The 20,896-nt window shown below is 35.7% G+C and overlaps 2 protein-coding genes across 4 annotated transcripts in view; both read left to right on the forward strand.

Moving 5' to 3' along the window:
- The window catches only part of LOC125270506 (E3 ubiquitin/ISG15 ligase TRIM25-like), a 32,967-nt gene that overhangs the window by 8,475 nt on the left and 3,596 nt on the right, over window positions 1-20,896 (forward strand). For all 3 annotated transcript variants that reach the window (XR_007185383.1, XM_048194183.1, XM_048194170.1), the window contains exon 5: window positions 19,738-19,797. Coding sequence is in view for 2 of the 3 variants with exons in the window: in XM_048194183.1 (XP_048050140.1) it covers window positions 19,738-19,797 (60 nt within the window). In the remaining variant the exon portion in view is untranslated. The remainder of the gene's footprint in view (window positions 1-19,737; window positions 19,798-20,896) is intronic.
- Window positions 1,658-10,793, forward strand: LOC125270546 (nuclear factor 7, ovary-like). The gene is made up of 6 exons (XM_048194246.1): window positions 1,658-2,183; window positions 5,026-5,121; window positions 5,315-5,545; window positions 5,623-5,645; window positions 5,727-5,845; window positions 9,379-10,793. Exons 1-6 carry the CDS (start codon window positions 1,788-1,790, stop codon window positions 9,864-9,866), a joined length of 1,353 nt encoding a protein of 450 aa, XP_048050203.1. The 5' UTR covers window positions 1,658-1,787; the 3' UTR covers window positions 9,867-10,793.

Genomic DNA, 20,896 nt, shown 5'->3' on the forward strand with positions numbered 1-20,896 from the left:
TTAGAAGCACACAAATACAGCAGACAGAGGAAAGCTGATGTTAAAAAGTCAAGTGTCAGCCCAACTAACACTTACCTCCAAAACGGTGACTTAAATAAAACATCAACATCTAAACCTCTGTTAATTCTCATTAAGCAGTTTTGAATGAAAGAAATAAAGTCAGACTGGTTTGTAATAATTGAAGATGCTGACATTTGGAGAGATCTGTTAGTGTTTAATGTTCATGACAGTTATATCATGTTGCTTTATTTAAAGGCAGTAACTGTGTAGTTGCTGATGGAGTGACAGTTATATCAGGTCATGTGTATGTTCTGTTGCTTGCTAATTGTTAACTGCAGAGGTTTACATTGTACAGATAATGTTTCACAATAATAATCCTGGAAAACCTGTAAAGTACTGGTAATGTTTTTTGTAAAACATTTAAAGAAAATTAGGATATGAATTAGGATATTTTACTTTAATTTTACAGTGTTTGTTTGGCAGACACTTCTTCCAGTTATTTACCGTTTCTTTTTTAACAATCTCTAACCGTTATTTCCATTAATGAAAATATAAAGACAAAGCAGACCTATTTGTCTCTGAGCAACACAAAGCGGCATTTCATTTCTGAATCTGCATTTTGAAGCGGTGCTGCACAGACCGATCGGTGTATGACATCAAAGTACCGCAAGAGCTATTCAAAAGCATACGTAGGCTTCTGCTCTTGAATCACTCTCGCAGTACTCTGATGTTATACACCAGTTGGTCTGATGGTGATGATCAGCTTGAAGTCAAACAAGCCTAATGATTCAATGGACCTTTCATAAAGAGAACCATTTACTTCACTCCTGAATTAATCAGTCGTTTGAATGAATTGAATCGAATGACTCAATGACTTAATAATTAAGACATTTACCGCCACCTACTGGCAGTTTTAGTTTCATATTTAGAGTATAATTTCATTAAAAAATAAATTAATATTTTCATAGTAATAAAAAAGAAAACATTAAAGTTATAGTTCAACCACAAATGAAAATGCAGTCATCATTTACTCAACCTCATGGTCCAAAAGAGTATTTGTAATAAATTCTATGTTGAGTCAAATAAAATATTTCTTGCTAAAGCTACTTTTTATAATGTCTATTTGGTGCTTTACACAACAATGACTTTAAATTATATTTTGGGAGTAATTTCTCAACCAAATTTGATGTGCAATTAATTAGATTAAAAATGTAATCGCTTGATAGCCCTACTTTTTATACAAAATTAAATTAATAGATCACTATATATTCTAGATTTTCCCTCATAAATAAATTAATAACTTATGTCCATTTCTGAATAAATAAAGCAATAACTGATGTCATCAAATCATGAGTCTGTTTTGATTTATTGGTCAGAAGTTATCATACATTATACCAATAAAAATTATGTCTATTATGTATTTTCTGTGTTGTTTTTGTTACTGTATTGTATTATATTTAATTTTATTGCCTTTTTTATTATTGTGTTATATCAAAACATTACATTTGAATTAATCAATAAAATTTAAGGATTTAGCATTAAGCTTTTGATTCAGAGTTTGATTCAAGTTCATTTTGAAGACGTTTTGTTAACATTAACCTGAAGAAATCCTGATGTTAATCTGTTTGAACACACCCAAGTGATCAGAAGCCCCACCCTGTCTCATTTCTCTTTTCTGTCATTCTGACTCTCGTTTCTCGACAAAAGCAGTCAAGTATCAGCGATCAGTGTTTCATTTTTCAGAAAGTGAAAGTATAGTTTAGATTGCTGGAGCTCAAACAGTGAAAATGGCTTCATTAGCTAAAGATGATTTTTCTTGTCCCGTGTGCTGTGAAATCTTCAACAATCCTGTTGTTTTATCATGTAGTCACAGTTTCTGTAAAGAGTGTCTTCAACAGTTCTGGAGATCCAACAAAACTCAGGAGTGTCCTGTCTGCAGGAGAAGATCCTCAAGAGATGATCCTCCATGTAATCTTGTGTTGAAAAACTTGTGTGAGTTGTTCCTGAAGGAGAGAAAAGAGAGGCGTTCATCAGGATCTGAGGAGATCTGCAGTTTACACAGTGAGAAACTCAAACTCTTCTGTCTGGACGACAAACAGCCTGTGTGTTTAGTGTGCAGAGATTCACAACAACATGATAATCATAAATTCAGACCCATAAGTGAAGCTGTTTCATCAAATAAGGTAAGACAATTGTCTCTTGATTCACACGTAAAGATCAATAATTAGTCATAAACAGAAATCACATTCATGCACTCAATATTTTTCTCTGCCATTTTACTCAACTTCGTATGACATTTACTGTGTTGTGAAAAAGTATTTGCCTTGTCCTGATTGTCTCATACTAAATAGTTTTAGATCTTCAAGTCAACCTGAGTAAACACAGAATACAGTTTTTAACAGCTATCCCCACAAAAAAAAACAACAAAAAAAAATCAAATCACCCCCTTTAGCAGCAATAACTGCAACCGAATGCTTGTGATAACTGGAGCTCAGTCTTTCATAGCACTGTGGTGGGATTTTGGGCCACTCCAAAACTTTAATTGTGCTTATTTGAGCCGTTCAGGGGTGGATTTTCTCCTATGCTTTGAATTGTTGTCTTACTGCTTGAGCTTCAACTTACAGACTGAAGATTGAGAATTCTCCTGTAGGAATTTCTGGTATAAAGCAAAAAAAAAAAAAAAAAAAAATGCAGTTCCTTCAATGTTGTTCTTGGTTCTTCTGTGACTTCTTGGATGGGAAGGTTGTTTTTTTTTCATTTGGAGATAATGGCTCCTGCTGTGGAGTCCAAGAGCCTTTGAAATAGCTTTGTAATCCTTCACAGATGGATGTGAATCACCTTCTTCCTTATTATTTCTCTCCATAGTTTCTTTCACCTTTGTCATATTTTGTTACTGTTTAAAACTTTTTAACCAACTTCATGCTGCTGAAAAAGTCAGTTGATTTGATTGAACAGGGCTGCAGTTATCAGGGTAGGGTTGAGCCAGCCATTTGTAAGTTCTTACTTAAATTGGAATGTAAAGTCCACACTAGAGGCTTAGTAACTTCTAGCTAGTTTGTAACTAACTCTGTACTCTTTTTTTTTTTTTTTTTTTTTTTTACATAATTTTCTCTTTTCTAAAATGTAATCAAGTGTAAATGTCAGCATTATCACATATGAATTGAAGTTTCAGGTAAAACAAGAGCTCATTGATGCAATTCAGTCAGTCTGCTATTTTATTACGAACTGTTACTTCTGGTCTGAGGCTTCCATAAATATTTAGTTTATACATAGTTATGCTTCAACTGATTTTAATAGTGCAACGCAAAATATTTTTTTGCAGGTGCCAAATAATATACAATTCAGGATAAATTTTAAAATTCTTTTATTTGTCTACAAATGCTTAAATAACCTTGCTCCAAACTATCTGTCCGATTTATTGTGTCCCTACAACCCTCCCAGAAGTTTAAGATCTGGTAATCTTAACTTGCTTTCAGTCCCTTGTTCAAGGCTCAAACCCAGAGGAGATAGAGGCTTTTCGGTGGTGGGGCCGAGACTGTGGAATAGCTTGCCTGTCCATCTTAGAGCAGCTCCTTCCTTATCAGTTTTTAAATCTCTTCTTAAAACTCATTTATTTCATCTAGCCTTTAATACTTGCTAATCTTTGCTTTTGTTCTGTTTCTATTATTTTATTATTACTATTGTTGTTTTATTTCTTACTCATGTACAACACTTTGGTCAGTCCTGTGGCTGTTTTAAAGGTGCTTTAAAAATAAATAAACTTAAACTTATTTATTGCTTAAGTTGAACTAATGCCATTTATGCGAAGCGAGACAAGTTGTAACTTGCGCACAGCTGGTGCAACCGGCCCCAGGATTGGTTGTTTTTAGCTCAGCTGAACCACATTATAAATACAGTTTCAGACATTTGAGGAACTAGTAACTACAGGTGCTGGTCATATAATTAGAATATCATCAAAAAGTTGATTCATTTCACTAATTCCATTCAAAAAGTGAAACTTGTATATTATATTCATTCATTACACACAGACTGATATATTTCAAATGTTTATTTCTTTTAATTTTGATGATTATAACTGACCAAGGAAAATCCCGAATTCAGTATCTCAGAAAATTAGAATATTACTAAAGACCAATACAAAGAAAGGATTTTTAGAAATCTTGGCCAACTGAAAAGTATGAACATGAAAAGTATGAGCATGTACAGCACTCAATACTTAGTTGGGGCTCCTTTTGCCTGAATTAATGCAGCAATGCGGCGTGGCATGGAGTCGATCAGTCTGTGGCACTGCTCAGGTGTTATGAGAGTCCAGGTTGCTCTGATTGTGGCCTTCAGCTCTTCTGCATTGTTGGGTCTGGCATATCACATCTTCCTCTTCACAATACCCCATAGATTTTCTATGGGGTTAAGGTCAGGCAAGTTTGCTGGCCAATTAAGAACAGGGATACCATGGTCCTTAAACCAGGTATTGGTAGCTTTGGCACTGTGTGCAGGTGCCAAGTCCTGTTGGAAAATGAAATCTGCATCTCCATAAAGTTGGTCAGCAGCAGGAAGCATGAAGTGCTCTAAAACTTCCTGGTATACGGCTGTGTTGACCTTGGACCTCAGAAAACACAGTGGACCAACACCAGCAGATGACATGGCACCCCAAACCATCACTGACTGTGGAAACTTTACACTGGACCTCAAGCAACATGGATTGTGTGCCTCTTAGTGAAATAAATCAACTTTTTGATGATATTCTAATTATATGCAGCACCTGTATATGGGGGCAAAAACATGTTCATGTAAGCTTTTTTGCTTCAATAAATAACATTTTCTTTTACAAACTGTGCTTTATGTTTATTCAGGTTGCCACTGTTTTATGGTAGTTTTTAATTTCTGAATCAATTTAGTATGAGATGTACAGAATACAGAAGAAATCAGGATAGGGCAAATACTTTCCACTGCATTATATGATCATATCACTGTATTGTATTCTCTTCACTGTAATCTGGTGTTTTATGTATTTTTGTTCAATTCTAGAAGGAGCTTAATAAAGATTTGAAGTCCTTACAAGAGAAAATTCAACACAATGAAAAAATGAAAGGAGAGTTTGAGAAAACAGTTCAACACATCAAGGTGAGGAAACATAATCAAGAGTCATTTTCAATACAGCTGAAGGATCACTATATACAGTTATGATTTGATATATTAAATATAATGGATTCCAGTTTAATATTCCTGTAAATGACAAACATCCATCTGCTTCTGGATCCATTATATGCCTGTATCCTAGTGAATGTATCTGAATGTGAATGTGATTTGATTTCAGTCTCAAGCTGATCACACAGAGCTTCAGATTAAACAGCAGTTTGAGAAGCTTCATCAGTTTCTCAGAGATGAAGAAGAAGCTGCAATCACTGCACTGAGGGAGGAAGAGGAGCAGAAGAAGCAAATGATGAAGGAGAAGCTGGAGGAGATGAACAGACACATCTCAGCTCTTTCACACACAATCAAAGACATGGAGAAGATGATGAAAGCCAATGATATCTGCTTTCTGAAGGTCTGATTTCAGATAATTGATTGATCATTGGTTCATTGATTGGGTTCTTGATGATAAATTGTGTGTTTGTTCTGCAGGAGTTTCCAGTCTCAATGGAAAGGTGAGTGATCTTCTGGTGTCTCTGGTCTCTCTGATTCTGATCCAAAGTCACTGCAGTTCTGACTCCTGAATGTTCTTCCAGAGTCCAGATCTCACAGCCGGATCCACAGATGGATTCTGGAGCTTTGATTCATGTGTCACGTTACTTGGGCAACCTGCAGTTCAGAGTCTGGAAGAAGATGCAGGACATCGTCCAAAACAGTGAGTCTGCTGGAGACCTGTGAAAATTAATATCTTCAGTTATGTTGTAGTAATGATTCTCCTTTCTTCATCTACTCAAGTTCAGAACAGTGTAAAAATGAAAAGATAGTTGATGCATCATTTGAGCTTCTTCAGACTGACCCACTGAACTTTCTGGAGAACCTCAAATATAATAATGTGTACTCAAGTGTCATGTGTACTCATGTGTTTCTGGAGGAACAGCTGACAGTCTCTAGAGTTCACGCAGAAATGCGTGGGCACATTTCATAAGCTCCTCAGAGAACTGGCCGATGTATACGTTCTCCTGAGGTTTCCATTGCTGGAGACGCTGGTTCGAGTCCTGCTCGGAGCAGGTTGAGTAGGACCGGTTACACCAGCACAGAAGGACCTGCTGCCCTTCACAGCACAGACGAAAATATTAAAATATTAAAATAACTAATTAACTAGATTAAAAAAAAGTTTATTGCTAGATTTTGCTAGCAATGGTTAGATAAATCTCAGCGCAGGTATAAATACGGAAGCAGACACCTTGCATATTCAGTTTTCGCTGAGGAGCCAAGCTGGTTACCCGGCCGCTCAGGGGTTCTACAGAAACTGTGGCGACGGGATGTGATGTCTCCGTTCCCTCCTTCAGGGACCGAGTGTTACATACATAACGAGTCGTTCCCCTTCAGTCAGTCATTTCGACGTCACGTCGGAAGCTACATCCTGCCCGTAGGGAGGTATCATAAGGAAGTTACACATATGGAATGGCCTGATCAACACAGTACAACATATGGAATGTCTCTGGGGTTGCTCTGGCCTAGTTAGGGATGAGACTACACTGGCAGAGATGGCAGAGCAGACTCTGCCGAAGGAAAGACACGGGTTTGCCGATAGGGGAGCCTTATGGTGGAAAAATACACATGGGATTGCCGCATGGATCACAACATGTGGACACTCAGCCTAGCACAGGTTCCACCAATGCATACGAGTGTTAGGCCTGGTGTCGGACGCTCCGCCATGTCCAACTGCTGAGGGTGATGGAGGCACTTATCAGGGTTTGCCAATTGGGAAACACTACTGGAGCATATAAGCACTCGTATCTGGTCCATAGGAGGGGAATGGCACTGCAAACTGACACTGAGCAGGTTCCCAGCATTCACTGGCCACTTGGGACGAGTACATTGGAGGATACTGGCTCTACATGAAGGCTATAAAATATAGCAAATGTTGGGTGTCGCCTACCCCGCAGCTCTACATATATCGGCCAGCGAGGCACCATGTGCCAGTGCCCATGAAGAAGCAACACTTCTGGTAGAGTGAGCTCTCAACCTGAGTGGGCAAGGCACACCTTCGGTCTGATATGCCAAGACAATGGCATCCACTATCCAGTGGACCAACCTCTGTTTGGAGACAGCCTTTCCTCTCTGCTGGCCTCTGTAACAGACAAAGAGCTGGTCTGAGGTCCTGAAGCTCTGTGTTCGGTCCACGTACAGGTGCAAAGTGCGGACAGGACGGAGCAAAGCTAGGGCTGAGTCAGCTTCCTCCAGGGCAGCGCTTGCAGGTTCACCACCTGGTCCCTGAAGGGAGCGGTGGGACCCTTAGGCACATTGGGCATCGGGCACAACTGCCATAACATATGAAATACTTGTAGTCAGATATGCAAATTATTATTTGCAAGTTGTCAGCTTACTTTTGTGCATGCGCACCAGTGAGCTAAAAACTCAAAAATATCATCTTATTGAAATAACCAGTTTTTCCCCGTTTACATTCAAACCAGTAAAACTGACAACGCAAGTAAACTGCATATACATGACTGGTTATTTCCCTGTTGTGACGTCAAAAAAATAATAATTTGCGCATCTGCCTCCGAGTATTCCATATGTTACGTGATGTCAGGTGTGATGTTAAATAAAGCTTGCAACATGTCAGCAGGAAACTTACGGCTCATATGTTATCAGACATGTGACAAGTTGGTTTGATAAGATCTGACAGTATTGCATCCATTTAAAGTCCCAAAATTATTAGAAAACATGAAATGCTAATTCCAAAACAGTCTTGTGCAATTTATTTTTAAATAAAATTTACAGTGCGTCATTTTTTACTGTGTTAACATTAATGTTCACTGGTACACATATTGTGTTGGATGCTGTGATCAAATACACAGGTTGTTAATTTTAAAACTACACATAACTATGTGTAAACAAACTGGGCCCGTATTCATAAAAAAAATCTTACTGCAAAAGTTGCTACTTGTGACAAAATTCTAAGAAAATTCTTAAAAATGTGGATGTTTCCTAAAACTAAGTAAACATCCTAGTAAAAAAAAAAGTAATTCAGAAAGCATCTTAACCCTTAAAAGAGGTCTTAAGGTCCAGAATTGTTAGGAGTACAGACAAGGACTTTTAAGAGGCTCAAGAGTTTCTTTAGCTTTGGAGAAAATGGACGAAACATCCCGCCTCCTCACTAAGATGAAGGTTTTTGTCTTTTCCTCGCTCAGAGTTGCTCTCAGATCGGTCCCGAATCGCTCTTAGACTAAAACACCTACGTAGAAGTTTTTAAGCTAAATTAGGAGCTTTCTGAGAGGATTCTTAGAAGCTTTAAGAATACAGTTTTATTTAATATTGACATAGCCAATGTGTAAACTAGTGTGCCACACAAAATGTATATTTTTTCTGGTAACACTTTCTATTAAGGTTCCCTTTGTAAAGGGTTTATAGAGGTATTTGTTAATGAGTATTAAGTCATTTATAAATGCATTATAAATCATTAATAAACAGTTATAACAGCATGAATAAAAAGGGCAACTTTAAAGCAATACCTGCCAAATAGTGAGCCGTTTCTAACTCACATTTTATAAATGCTTAATAAATGTATTTATTAACACTTATTTTACTCAAAACCAGATTCCTGATTTATTTCATGATGCAGCAAAAATTGACTATCATAATTAGACTGAAGGGTGTTGTATTTGTGCTTTTCTTATTAATCTCTCATGACTGCCACTTTTCTTACTATGTTGCTTACCAGAGGTTTCTGTCTTACCCATGACCATAATACTCTCCAAAAAGGTCAAGATGCCTATCCACAGCAGTGTATAAAAACTGATTTCTTGTTTATCAGGATGAAATTCAAACTTTATTTTGAAAATAAATATAAATTTTAATATAAATTCATAATAAAAATAGTACTGCTGCATCTACATCCTGCTTCCTCACTGCTTTTCACAACTATGACAAATATGTATAATATGCAATGTATTCTTTTTATTATTATTAGTAGTAGTAGTAGGCTATATACTTTATTATACTCTTTCAGGTTCACGTCACTATGCATGTTTTGGTGCGTGACAGGAGTTGGCACTAGTGAGCGTTATTACTCATTAACAAACACCTTTATAAACCCTTTACAAAGGGAACCTTAATACCATTTTTCTAAACATGTATTCTAAGAGTGATGAGTGTCATAATTCATAATAATCTGTGTACGGTTCACTCTTGATCATTATATGAACATCAGAATAAAAGCAGCTGTTGATTGTGTCTCATCAGCTCCTGTGATTCTGGATCCAAACACTGCGAATCCAGATCTAGTCCTGTCAGATGATCTGACCAGTGTGAGAGACAGCGGGAACAAACAACCTCTTCCTGATAATCCAGAGAGATTTGATATCTATTCCTGTGTTCTGGGTTCAGAGGGTTTTAACTCAGGAACACACTGCTGGGATGTGGAGGTTAAAGAGAGTTCAGCTTGGAGTCTTGGAGTAACTACAGCATCAAACCAGAGGAAGGGATTTGATTTCTTCAACACAGATGTCTGGAGTGTGCGGTACAGTGTGTTTACGCAGACTGGTTTTCCTGTTGAACAGTATCTTGAGCGTGTGAAAGTGTATCTGGACTATGACAGAGGAACGGTGTCAATCTCTGATCCTGTAACTAACACACATCTACACACATTCATAGCCACCTTCACTGACACAATCTTTCCTTTCTTCAGTTGTTCTTCCTCTCTAAAGATCTTACCATTGAATAGTCAGTAAACGTTGCTCCTGTAGGTCTGGATCTTCCTGTTTTTATCATGTTTCCAATATTTCATCCATATCACATGAGTAAGAGTGCTGTTGATCTGAATTAGTGTTTATCTGAATTATCTGAATTTTAAAAATGTGACGATATCAACATTCCCCCCTAGAATTTTGAGCGCTTTTGAGAGGATTTTTAAACACCTCTGATTGGCCGTTGTGTTCACGCGCTCAACAGATATGTCTGTGATTGGCTACAATGATCAACACTTCAAAAACATCTTGTAAACAGACATCTTTGATGCTCTTCAATGAGTGATTTGCCTCTTCAGTCAAAAATGACTGAAAAATTTTTTTGCTTCATTGGGATGAAACTTGGTGACTTTTGTCGCATTAGCTGTGAACACACAAAAAAAATATGAACATGATTCAGATGTTAAAGGGTTTGCAATGGAATTTTTAAAACTAATCATAATTAATATCATAATCAACTAAAATTTCTTTTTCCTACAGGCCTAACAAGTTGACTTTGAGAATAGAGAAATAGTCACTAAGACTGTGTGTTGTAGCGGTGGAAAATATTGCTATGCTAGCTAGACATCATCCATGCAGATGTAAAAAGTATATAAAAATATTTTGACCTGTTGAGTAATCAGTGAACTATTAACCTTGTGATTTTTGATGATTCTGTGATTCAGCTGTTCTAATCTAAATTTACTCTGCCAGAAAGCATGGCAGAGGAAGAATGTTGTTTTTCTCTAATCTAAACCAATTACAGTCAAACCAAAATTTATTAGGACACCTTGAACATGTCATTCATTAGTACAGTTTATTCACTATAGTTAAAAAAATGGTAAATTATGACAAGATCTCAGAGATCTCAGAAAAAAAAAAAAAAATCTTAAGCAAAACATGGTCAGGTCAAAGTGTCTGATTAATTTTTTGGTTCCAAATATTTTATCAGTTTTACTGGTAGTCCACTGTATGAAGAATATTTGGGTATAATATGTCACAGTTGACTTTATTTTGCCATCCTCACTTACATAAATGAACTATAGTATTAAAGGATTAGTCCACTTTTAAATTAACTTTTCCTTATAATTTACTCACCCCCATGTCATCCAAGATGTTCATGTCTTTCTTTCTTCAGTCGAAAAGAAATTAAGGTTTTTGATGAAAACATTACAGGATTTTTTTCCATATAGTAGACTTCAATGGGCACCAAACAGTTGAAGGTCAAAATTAGTTTCACTGCAGCTTCAAATTGTTCTACAAGATCCCAGATGAGAAATAAGGGTCTTATCTAGAGAAATCATTGCTCATTTTCTGAAAAAAATTGAAAATTATATACGTTTTAACCATAAATGCTCATCTTGAACTAGCTCTCTTCTTCTTCTTCTCTATTTGAATTCCAGCAGTGTAGACACTGCTAAGTGTATTACTGCCCTCCACAGGTCAACGTTTTGAACTAATTGTTATATACTATTGAACTAACATATTGCATTAAAACTTATATAATTTTAAATTTTTTTCAGAAAATGAGCAATGGTTTCACTAGATAAGACCCTTATTTCTCATCTGGGATCGTGTAGAACAATTTGAAGCTGCAGTGAAACTGTAATTTTGACCTTCAACCGTTTGGGCTCCATTGAAGTCCACTATATGGAGAAAAATCCTGGAATGTTTTCATCAAAAACTTTAATTTCTTTTCGACTGAAGAAAGAAAGACATGAACATCTTGGATGACATGGGGGTGAGTAAATTATCAGGAAAAGTTTATTTAAAAGTGGACTAATCCTTTAAATGAACTATAGTGTCCTGCACCCACGAGTAGAAATATATCAAAAATGTCTGAATAATTTTTGGTGTGACTGTATATTAATACTGATGATAATGTGTAATAGATCATGTTATACTGACTGTGTGAGTAAAGGTGACTTGACTTGATGTACCTGAATTCCTATAAAAATCCACTGTATTTTATTATTATTATTATTTTTATTTTTTTATTTTTTTTTTGGCTAGAGAGATTCTCTGAGATTGTTAAGAGCTCTCCCAGCCTTGATTAAAGCATTGAAGGACAACCACTGGAGTCTCTGTGATTACTGATCGCAGTCAGGTAACTATAACTCTAGGGCATCATATGTGGTCAGAGTAGTTAACAAAAATTGAACAAAAATCTCTTATTTTGAAATAAAAAGTCACACTGATGACATCACTTGACTTCCTTCTTCCTATTTCCTGAAAATCAATGAAGAAGACCAATGGAAAGTCCACTGTCTCTTTTCAGTTATCAGTAATTTCAATCAGAAAATCATAATTTCATATGAAACTTTTAGGTATCACCTACTTTAATGTTAGGGAATTAAAAAAAGAAAGAAAGAAAGAAAGAAAGAAAGAAAGAAAGAAAGAAAGAAAGAAAGAAACAGATTAAACTACTTAATTTAGTGAATATACCATGACTGACAACATGTGGTTTGATACCTTGCAGCAGCCATTTTTTAAAATGCATTTTTCATGATAATTGTCACTGGTGTTACTGTCACTGGTGTCACCCGTTTATAGATAACCTTATTCAAAGCTATTCATTTAGTTCTTATGCATAAAATAGCACTAAGATTACATGATTCTAACTTTTCTTTCTCATTGTTAATCCTCCTTTGGGCAGATATGGCTAAATTGAGTGCAGCGACTTTACAGACAGCGTATTTTACAGACGTTTTTAAAATGTTGTTTATGATCTTTTACTGACTGCTTTCACTAAGTGTCAATGACAAATGTAAAATTTTAGCCCCGTCTACTTAATTATAGTTGAAGAATAAGGATCTTTGGTCTTATACGTCACTGATTCATTGTGTCACTGGTGTTACTGTTTTTTGTCTGTCACATTAAATAAAATGTGTGAAATTATAATAATTTTACATCCATTGAATTCTGCTACACTCATGAATTAAGATGTAAAGGGTTGCATCATTACTTTTTTTATAACTGTTTTTTTATATATATTTTCATTGTTATAGCAAATACATGATTGCACAAATGAACTAACATCATTCGATCACACTTTTAACTAACATACAATCTCCTTATTTTTTGCATAATCATTATTTTTCTGTAACTCTGACTGCATGTGCAAATAATATTTCATAAAAACCTTTAAAATGGTCAGAGAAGTAAGGTAACACCAGTGACAAAAAAGGTACATGAGGTCTAAATGCACAAATAAATAAATAAATAAATAAGCAAGCTGTCATTTATGTGTATTCATAAAGTCAAAGGGTAATCTAATAATGTGGTCTAAGTTTAAATGTTAGAAAAAGAAATACATTTTAAGACATCTTGCCATATACCAAAAGTGGACATTTCTGTAGAATGACCCTGGTACAAACTACAGTTCAGCACATGTGCAGAAAACATGCACAGCAATGAAGGGTGACACTCTAAAATGTCAAGAGTGAAAAATAGACACTCTGAGTTGACTTTTAACCTCCTTTCTGAAACGTGCCCCAGGTTTAACTGTAGTAAAATTAATGCAAAGACTGAAACCTGAAATCAACCTTTAAAAAAAAAATAATAAAATAAATAAAAAAAATAAACCTTGACAAAAAGAAGTCTTAGAGAATGTCTAAGTATAAATCCAAATCCACAACTTAATAAAAATATATTTCTAAAAACACTAGATAATTTATAAGCCACTTTATACAGAACTATAATGGAATCTATTGGTTACAACATGACATTACAATTTTTTTTTCTTTTTTTTTTTTACTCCCACCAGATGGCACTAATCTGCCTTCAGAAAATTTGATTTTAAATGCCTTGTCTATATTATAACATGGGATACTGCTTTAATTGAAAAATAATTAAAAATATATATTTGAAAAAATTGTCTATTATTTTCAAAAGGGAAAATAGCTAATAAAATTGTATAAATATTGCATAGTATCATGAAATACCCTCAAAATTCTAAATAATAATCAAAAAACTATTATTGAACAAAAATATACAGTATAACATTGGTTTTCCTGTGGGGAAAAAAATTACATTTTAAGGCATTGGTCACTTTTAACTGTGAAGAAGTCAAGTGTAACCCCTAAATGAAGAGGCCCAGAGAGTTTTAATAGAAGTTAATTGAAAAATAAAATCTATTTATGACATTATTTTTGAAAGCATCCTCACTTTACAGCATTTTTTTTACACAAGTGCCTAAAACTTTTCACAGTACTGTAGCTTTGCAGGAAGGTTTCTTCAAGTGTCTTCCGCAAAGTGTCTTCCGCAGTTCTTCTGGATTTAGTCTGTCTCAGTTTTTCTATTTCCCCTGTATTTTCATGTAATCTCAGATGGACTCGATGATGGTGAGATAGCCTAAAGATTAAAAAGAGACCAACTAAACAATCGTAGAAATCAAATCGCGATATTGTGGTGATTTTCTTCAGGTATGTGAGTTTTAACTGAGTCACCTGTGGTTCACTATATGCGTAGCCTATAGTTTAAAATATTTTATCCTTTATGACTGTATTTTGGGGATTATTTAAGTTGTAGCGTTATTTGTAATTTAAAATGTCCGTTTCTGAATGTTTGTTTTAGTTTTGTTAGTTTCAGTTTTGCTGAAGACGTCACGTGCCTGTGCTAAAGATATTTATTTTCCCAAACGATACGATACGACCATCCTCTATCCCAGCACAAATTAATAGGCTAATTAAATTAAATAATTAAATAATATGTAGGTCCCTGAATTTTAAATAGGCTATTGGATATCATTTATGGATATTAAGCAAACATAACTTAACTTTTAAAAAGCTTCAATTAAAAGCATATGAACTAAGTTATTTTTTTACTTTCTGAAGTAAAAATGCGGCAGCCATGTTTGAACTATTTTAACTAAAAGCAACTTGCACTGACAACTTTTTTTCTCAAGATGCACACCAGTAGCTAATGTTTATAAGCTACTTAAATGCCCTAAATTATCTAAGGCCTAATCCTGGTTTAATCTAAGCCTTTGACACCAGGCCTCATTGTTTTACATAGGTCTGCGATTAAAAACTTCTGTCAACAGTTTTTCTGTCACACTAAAGCCTGTCAGGCTGTTAGGCTCATGGATACATTTACAATTATTCATTTAGCAGACGCTTTTATCCAAAGAAATTTACAAAGACGTTGTTTAGAATAGTACAAGGCAAGATCGCAGGATCGTTGAGTTGCAGGTGATGTTCTTTCATCCATGGCCAGATGTCCACCAGGCATTCAGAGATCCGTGCAGCTACTGTTAGATCATCTGATTAAAAGTAGAGTTGTGTGTCATCAGCATAGGTACAACAAACCATATGCCTGTAAAGTGTGCCATTTGGGACAGGGCAAAAATATCCCAGAAATGGTAGTTGCCGATGACGTCTTGTTTAACACGAAATACTTCTCGATTCATGAAAGATACTATTTTTTTTCTCACTATGGGACACAAGAGAAATATTAAGAAAATAAATCAGATTCATCTCTCATTGTCTCTAAGAGAATATGCGCCGTTAATGCAGTGTGCCAAAAGCTCGGCCAGTAATATCTGTAATGTAATAATTGACTGGCGTTTGAGTCTTCTTCACCAGCATAACTCTCACGCAAAGTTTGCATATTGTTTGTGTGATATCCACTAGCTCGCCTTCATGGTTTAAAATAGATACATTTTCAATATTGCGACGTGGCATTTTTCTTTATCACCAGTTGCTCGCAAAATGATGGACACTGATTCACATATCGTCTGCGTCATTTCCCGTGATGATAAAATAAAGTAAATTATTAAATAAATGAGTAAATAAACAACAAGCAAACTTAAACTTGTTTGCTTAAAATTTCTGAAAATAATTTGCTGATGTCACCCATGCTCATTACCATAACGATGACTTCAAACCAAATATTCAATTAAACATCAAAATAAACCTCATTTAAAAGTATTTCTGTAAATGTATGACAAAAGTAAAGTCAAACTTTAATCACTTAATTATCTAATTAATTAACTGCAGTTGCTTCAGTGTTACTTTAAAGGGTTAGTTCACCCAAAAATGAAAATTCTGTCATTTATTACTCACCCTCATGTCGTTCCACACCCGTAAGACCTTCGTTCATCTTCGGAAAACAAAATAAGATATTTTTGTTGAAATCCGATGGCTCCATGAGGCCTCCATAGGGAGCAATGACATTTCCTCTCTCAAGATCCATTAATGTACTAAAAACACATCTGAATCAGTTCATGTGAGTACAGTGGTTCAATATTGATATTATAAAGCGACGAGAATATTTTTGTTTGCCAAAAAAAACAAAATAATGACTTATAAAGTGATGGCCAATTTCAAAACACTGCTTCAGGAAGCTTCGGAGCATAAATGAATCAGCGTGTCGAATCAGCGGTGCAGAGCGCCAAAGTCACGTGATTTCTGCAGTTTGGCAGTTTGACACGTGATCCGAATCATGATTTGACACCCTGATTCATTTATGCTCCGAAGCTTCCTGAAGCAGTGTTTTGAAATCGGCCATCACTATATAAGTCGTTTTTTGTTTTTTTTGGCACTCCAAAAATATTCTCGTCGCTTTATAATATTAATATTGAACCACTGTACTCACATGAACTGATTCAGATGTGTTTTTAGTACCTTTATGGATCTTGAGAGAGGAAATGTAATTGCTGGCTATGGAGGCCTCACTGAGCCATCGGATTTCAACAAAAATATCTTAATTTGTGTTCTGAAGATGAGCGAAGGTCTTACGGGTGTGGAACGGGTATTACTCACCCTACTGAGGGTGAGTAATAAATTACATTATTTTCATTTTTGGGTGAGCTAACCCTTTAACATTCAATATCTTAACACAGTTTGGACCTATATAGACATTGAGTAGTGTTCATTTAACACTGAGCATTTGCTATGTACCACATTGCTATAATGTTCTCCCTTGGATTAATTAGTAACTTTTTTGAAGAGGATTTTGCTGTGCAGAATGTTGAGTTGTTAATAAAAATAAAGGGTCCCACTTTATATTGGGTGTCTTTAACTACTATGCATTTACATTTAATCCTGTGGTACAATGCACTTACATAGTAGTGCATAGTAGTTAAAGCCACCTAAAATAAAATGGGACCAAATTAATTTGAATTTAAGAATGTTTAAAAACTTTCTTAAAACAGAAATTTGATATCTGAGCACTTGGTCACATGTGAGACCCAAAGACCAAACCAAAAGAACAATTAATAGTGCACCTAAACTGTTGTGCTCTCTCTCTCTATGTGTGTTCATACAGTGAAATGGCAGAAGCCAATATTTCAGTGGATCAGGATCAGTTCAGCTGTCCAGTGTGTCTGGATCTCCTGAAGGATCCAGTGACTATTCCCTGTGGACACAGTTACTGTATGAGCTGCATCACTGACTGCTGGAATCAGGAGGATCAGAAGAGAATCTACAGATGTCCATTATGCAAACAGACCTTCACACCAAGACCAGTTTTATGTAAGAATGTGGTGATTGCTGAGATGGTGGAGAAACTCGAGAAGACGAGACTCCAATCTGCTGCTCCTGCAGTTCCTCACACTGGATCTGGAGATGTTCAGTGTGACTCCTGCACTGGAAGAAAACAGAAAGCAGTGAAGTCGTGTCTGGAGTGTCGAAGCTCTTACTGTCAAAATCACCTTGAACATCATGAGAATCTCTTCAGTAAAAGACACAATCTGATGGACGCCACTGGACGACTGCAGGAGATGATCTGTCCTCAACATGATAAAATGCTGGAAATTTACTGCCGTACTGACCAGCGGTGTATCTGTATGCTGTGTTTGGTGGATGAACACAGAAATCATGACACTGTATCAATTGCAGCAGCGAGGACTGAGAAACAGGTACTGCTTCATACTGGACCTCAGTGACAGTTCATGATGTTTCTCTCCACTTTCATTATGTGCTTTTCTCTCAATCAGGGAAACTGATGTGATTAAATATGTTCACTTTTGTGTAGCATTTCTCATATTTATTAATATTTCTGTTTTCTGCAGAGACATTTTGAGGAGAAACAGAGAAACATCCAGCAGCGAGAGAAAGATCTTCAGCAGCTGAGAGAGGCTGTGGCGTCTCATAAGGTGAGTTTGGAGAAGAAGAGAAGTTTGAGTCTCAGTTTGGACTTTCCTCCAGTGCTGGAGCTCTTCTAGTCCCACTGAAGCCACTGTGTGATTGTGATGTGTGTAACAGCGCTCTGCACAGACCGCAGTGGAGGACAGTGAGAGGATCTTCACTGAGCTCATCCGCTCCATTGAGAGACGTCGCTCTGAGGTGATTCAGCTGATCAGAGATCAGGAACGAGCTGCAGTGAGTCGAGCTGAAGAACGACTGGAGCGACTGGAGCAGGAGATCAATGATCTGAGGAGGAGAGACGCTGAGATGAAGCAGCTTTCACAATCACAGGATCATGTTCATTTCCTCCAGGTAACACAGATCTTCTCAAACACTGAGGACTTTAACAAGCTTCTGGAATTACAGGGAGTTTGTGTTTTTGTGTCTGTAGAGTTTGTCGTCTGTTTCTCTCTCTGGATCTACAGACGGCTTCACTGTCAGTTCTCATCTGTCCTTTGATGAAGTAGTGAAATCTGTCTCTCAGCTCAGAGACAAACTGCAGCAGTTCTGCAGCGAGGAGACAGAAAAGATTTCTTCTACAGGTACAATTCTAGGTTTTACTGACTTAAGCAACAATCGAGCTACTGCAGGATTTTCATCATCGTGTTAATTTCTTAATATGTCTGTCTGAGTAAAATACCTTGCTTGTGATTCTTTCACTGCACAGAATGAGCACAACGCTGAGTCCAATTAACATGTAAACATGCTGGATGAAGCCGAGCTACAATTGATTTATCCAGGACTGTTAGTCGAGTTTTGCAAAAATGTGTTTAAATGACATCTTAAAAAATCAAATTATTGCAATAGCTCATTTGAAATCTTAAAGGGGTGTTTCAGTGTTTTTTTAACATGTCATAATGCTTAGTTTAAAAAAAACAAAACTGTATTTTTCATATATTTTACCTTTATTCTACACTGCTGTTTCCCTTCTCCTAAAAACGTTCTGTTCGGTTTCTGGTTCTATGAAGCCCGTCCCTCAGAAATAAGCAATGGACTGAGATTGGTTAGCTGGCCCAGTGTATTGTGATTCGCTGTCCAGAATATGTTGTCACCAGAGCCGTTGAAAAACGATATTTAACGGCATTGGTTGTCATGATTCACGTTGTCCGGAAACATTTAAACATTGTTCCTGAAGTCCAGCATCCCTAATGAAGAACACTTGTATGCGCTCGACATGGCCTCGCCCACTTTGTTGCGTGTTCCCGTGGGCAGTGTTTATGTTAATTGCAGGGTTTATGATGTCACCAACCCGGGAAGATGCTCGTTGTAGGCATTAAACTGCCATAAGTTTAAAAGACAATATCTCCGTCTGCATTGAACTTTCAGCACTGTAACTTTGCAGATGTTGTTTATGCTCAAGCAGCAACATTACACACTAACTAAAGTTAAAAAAGTGAAATCGCAATGAACCACCCCTTTAACATTTAACATTTAAAGTATATTAGATCCGCTCTGACGGACAACAAAAAAAGCTCTTCCATCCATATATCGGGATTCTCTGTTTTTACTGTTATTTTTATTTCATATGCATTCCATTTTTATTCTTATGTATTTAGTTCTTCTTTATGTAAAGCACTTTGAATTACCATTGTATGAAATGTGCTATACAAATAAAATTGCCTTGCCTATATGTAAATGTAGTAATTCATTCTCAGAAAATTTAATATAAATAGATAACTATTTAAATAGTATGTTTAATTTCCTCTTGACATGAGAATTAAACTGCAGATGTGTTTTGTTTTCCATAGTGAAAACTGTCCAGGTCATTCTGGCTCCTGAATATCAGACCAGAGAGGAGTTTCTACAGTGTGAGTTACTATGAAAACACACACTAAGATCTAGTGGAAGAGTTTTACACTAAATTAATTGTTCAATGTTGTGTTTTTAAAATGCATTGGCTGCAGCAAATTGATGAATCAATTATGAAAATCATAAACAAACATTCATTATGGATAGATGCATTTATGACTGAAAATGAATAAAAAATAAAAAATACAGTAGAAAAAAAACAAAAAAACATTACTATCTGTGATTTGTTTGCTTCATGGTTTTGTTTGTAATGCAAATCACTAATTATCAAGCTATAGCATGATGACACAGTGCTGTTATTGAAGGTCAAACTGTTACATGTAAACAAATGTAGGCCTATATCTCTGTATATAAACCTTAATTCATTCATACATATCTCTATTAACATATCTCTATTAATATATCTATTAACATATTAACATGTTGATCTAAAAAAATATATACTAGCGCTAGGCTGAGAGATGAGCATGAGATTTAAACAGAGATTGCATATAAGCGCTTAACTTTGTTTCATAATTATCATTATGACCCGAAAACGGGCAGCTTACATTAATAAACATTTAATTTCTAAATTAAAAAAAAAAAAAAAAAAAAAAATTATAATCTGAACTAGTCTCACATTAATCAGTAAATTCATTAGAGTAGTGCTGAATTTAGGCAGGATAGGTCAGTTGCTGGTCACAGGATTGAAACAAATATTGGACGATCGATCAGTGCAGCTTTCAGCTCAGATATAGACAGATTCGTAATCAATCCACACACAAATCTCAGTGACAGTGATACAGAAACTACAACATTCACACACACAGAGTGATGTTCAATAGGCTCACAATGTAAATCTCCTTAAAAAAAAACTTTCAAAATATTTAAGATTTTGCTTATTTCTGTCTTATTAATCAAATAAGCAAGTTTTATTGAAAAAGTTCATAGTGTTTTTGTATGTTTAAGTTTATTTGTTTTCCATAGGCCTTTAATTTGCAAGATGTTAAATAACATGCATTTTTTTAAAAAGTAAAATAAAGAAATTATGAGGCTCTAACTAAAAAAAAAACAAAACAAAAAAGAAAACTAATCAGTTATCAAAATAGTTGCTAGTTG

Source organism: Megalobrama amblycephala, linkage group LG1, assembly GCF_018812025.1.
Source record: "Megalobrama amblycephala isolate DHTTF-2021 linkage group LG1, ASM1881202v1, whole genome shotgun sequence".
Classification (NCBI taxonomy): domain Eukaryota; kingdom Metazoa; phylum Chordata; class Actinopteri; order Cypriniformes; family Xenocyprididae; genus Megalobrama; species Megalobrama amblycephala.

Coding starts and splice junctions, on each gene's coding strand:
- LOC125270546 (XM_048194246.1), top strand. CDS start 1,788: ATGGCTTCATTAGCTAAAGATGATTTTTCTTGTCCCGTGTGCTGTGAA. Junction 2,184..5,025: donor AAGCTGTTTCATCAAATAAG/GTAAGACAATTG, acceptor GTTCAATTCTAG/AAGGAGCTTAATAAAGATTT. Junction 5,122..5,314: donor AAACAGTTCAACACATCAAG/GTGAGGAAACAT, acceptor ATTTGATTTCAG/TCTCAAGCTGATCACACAGA.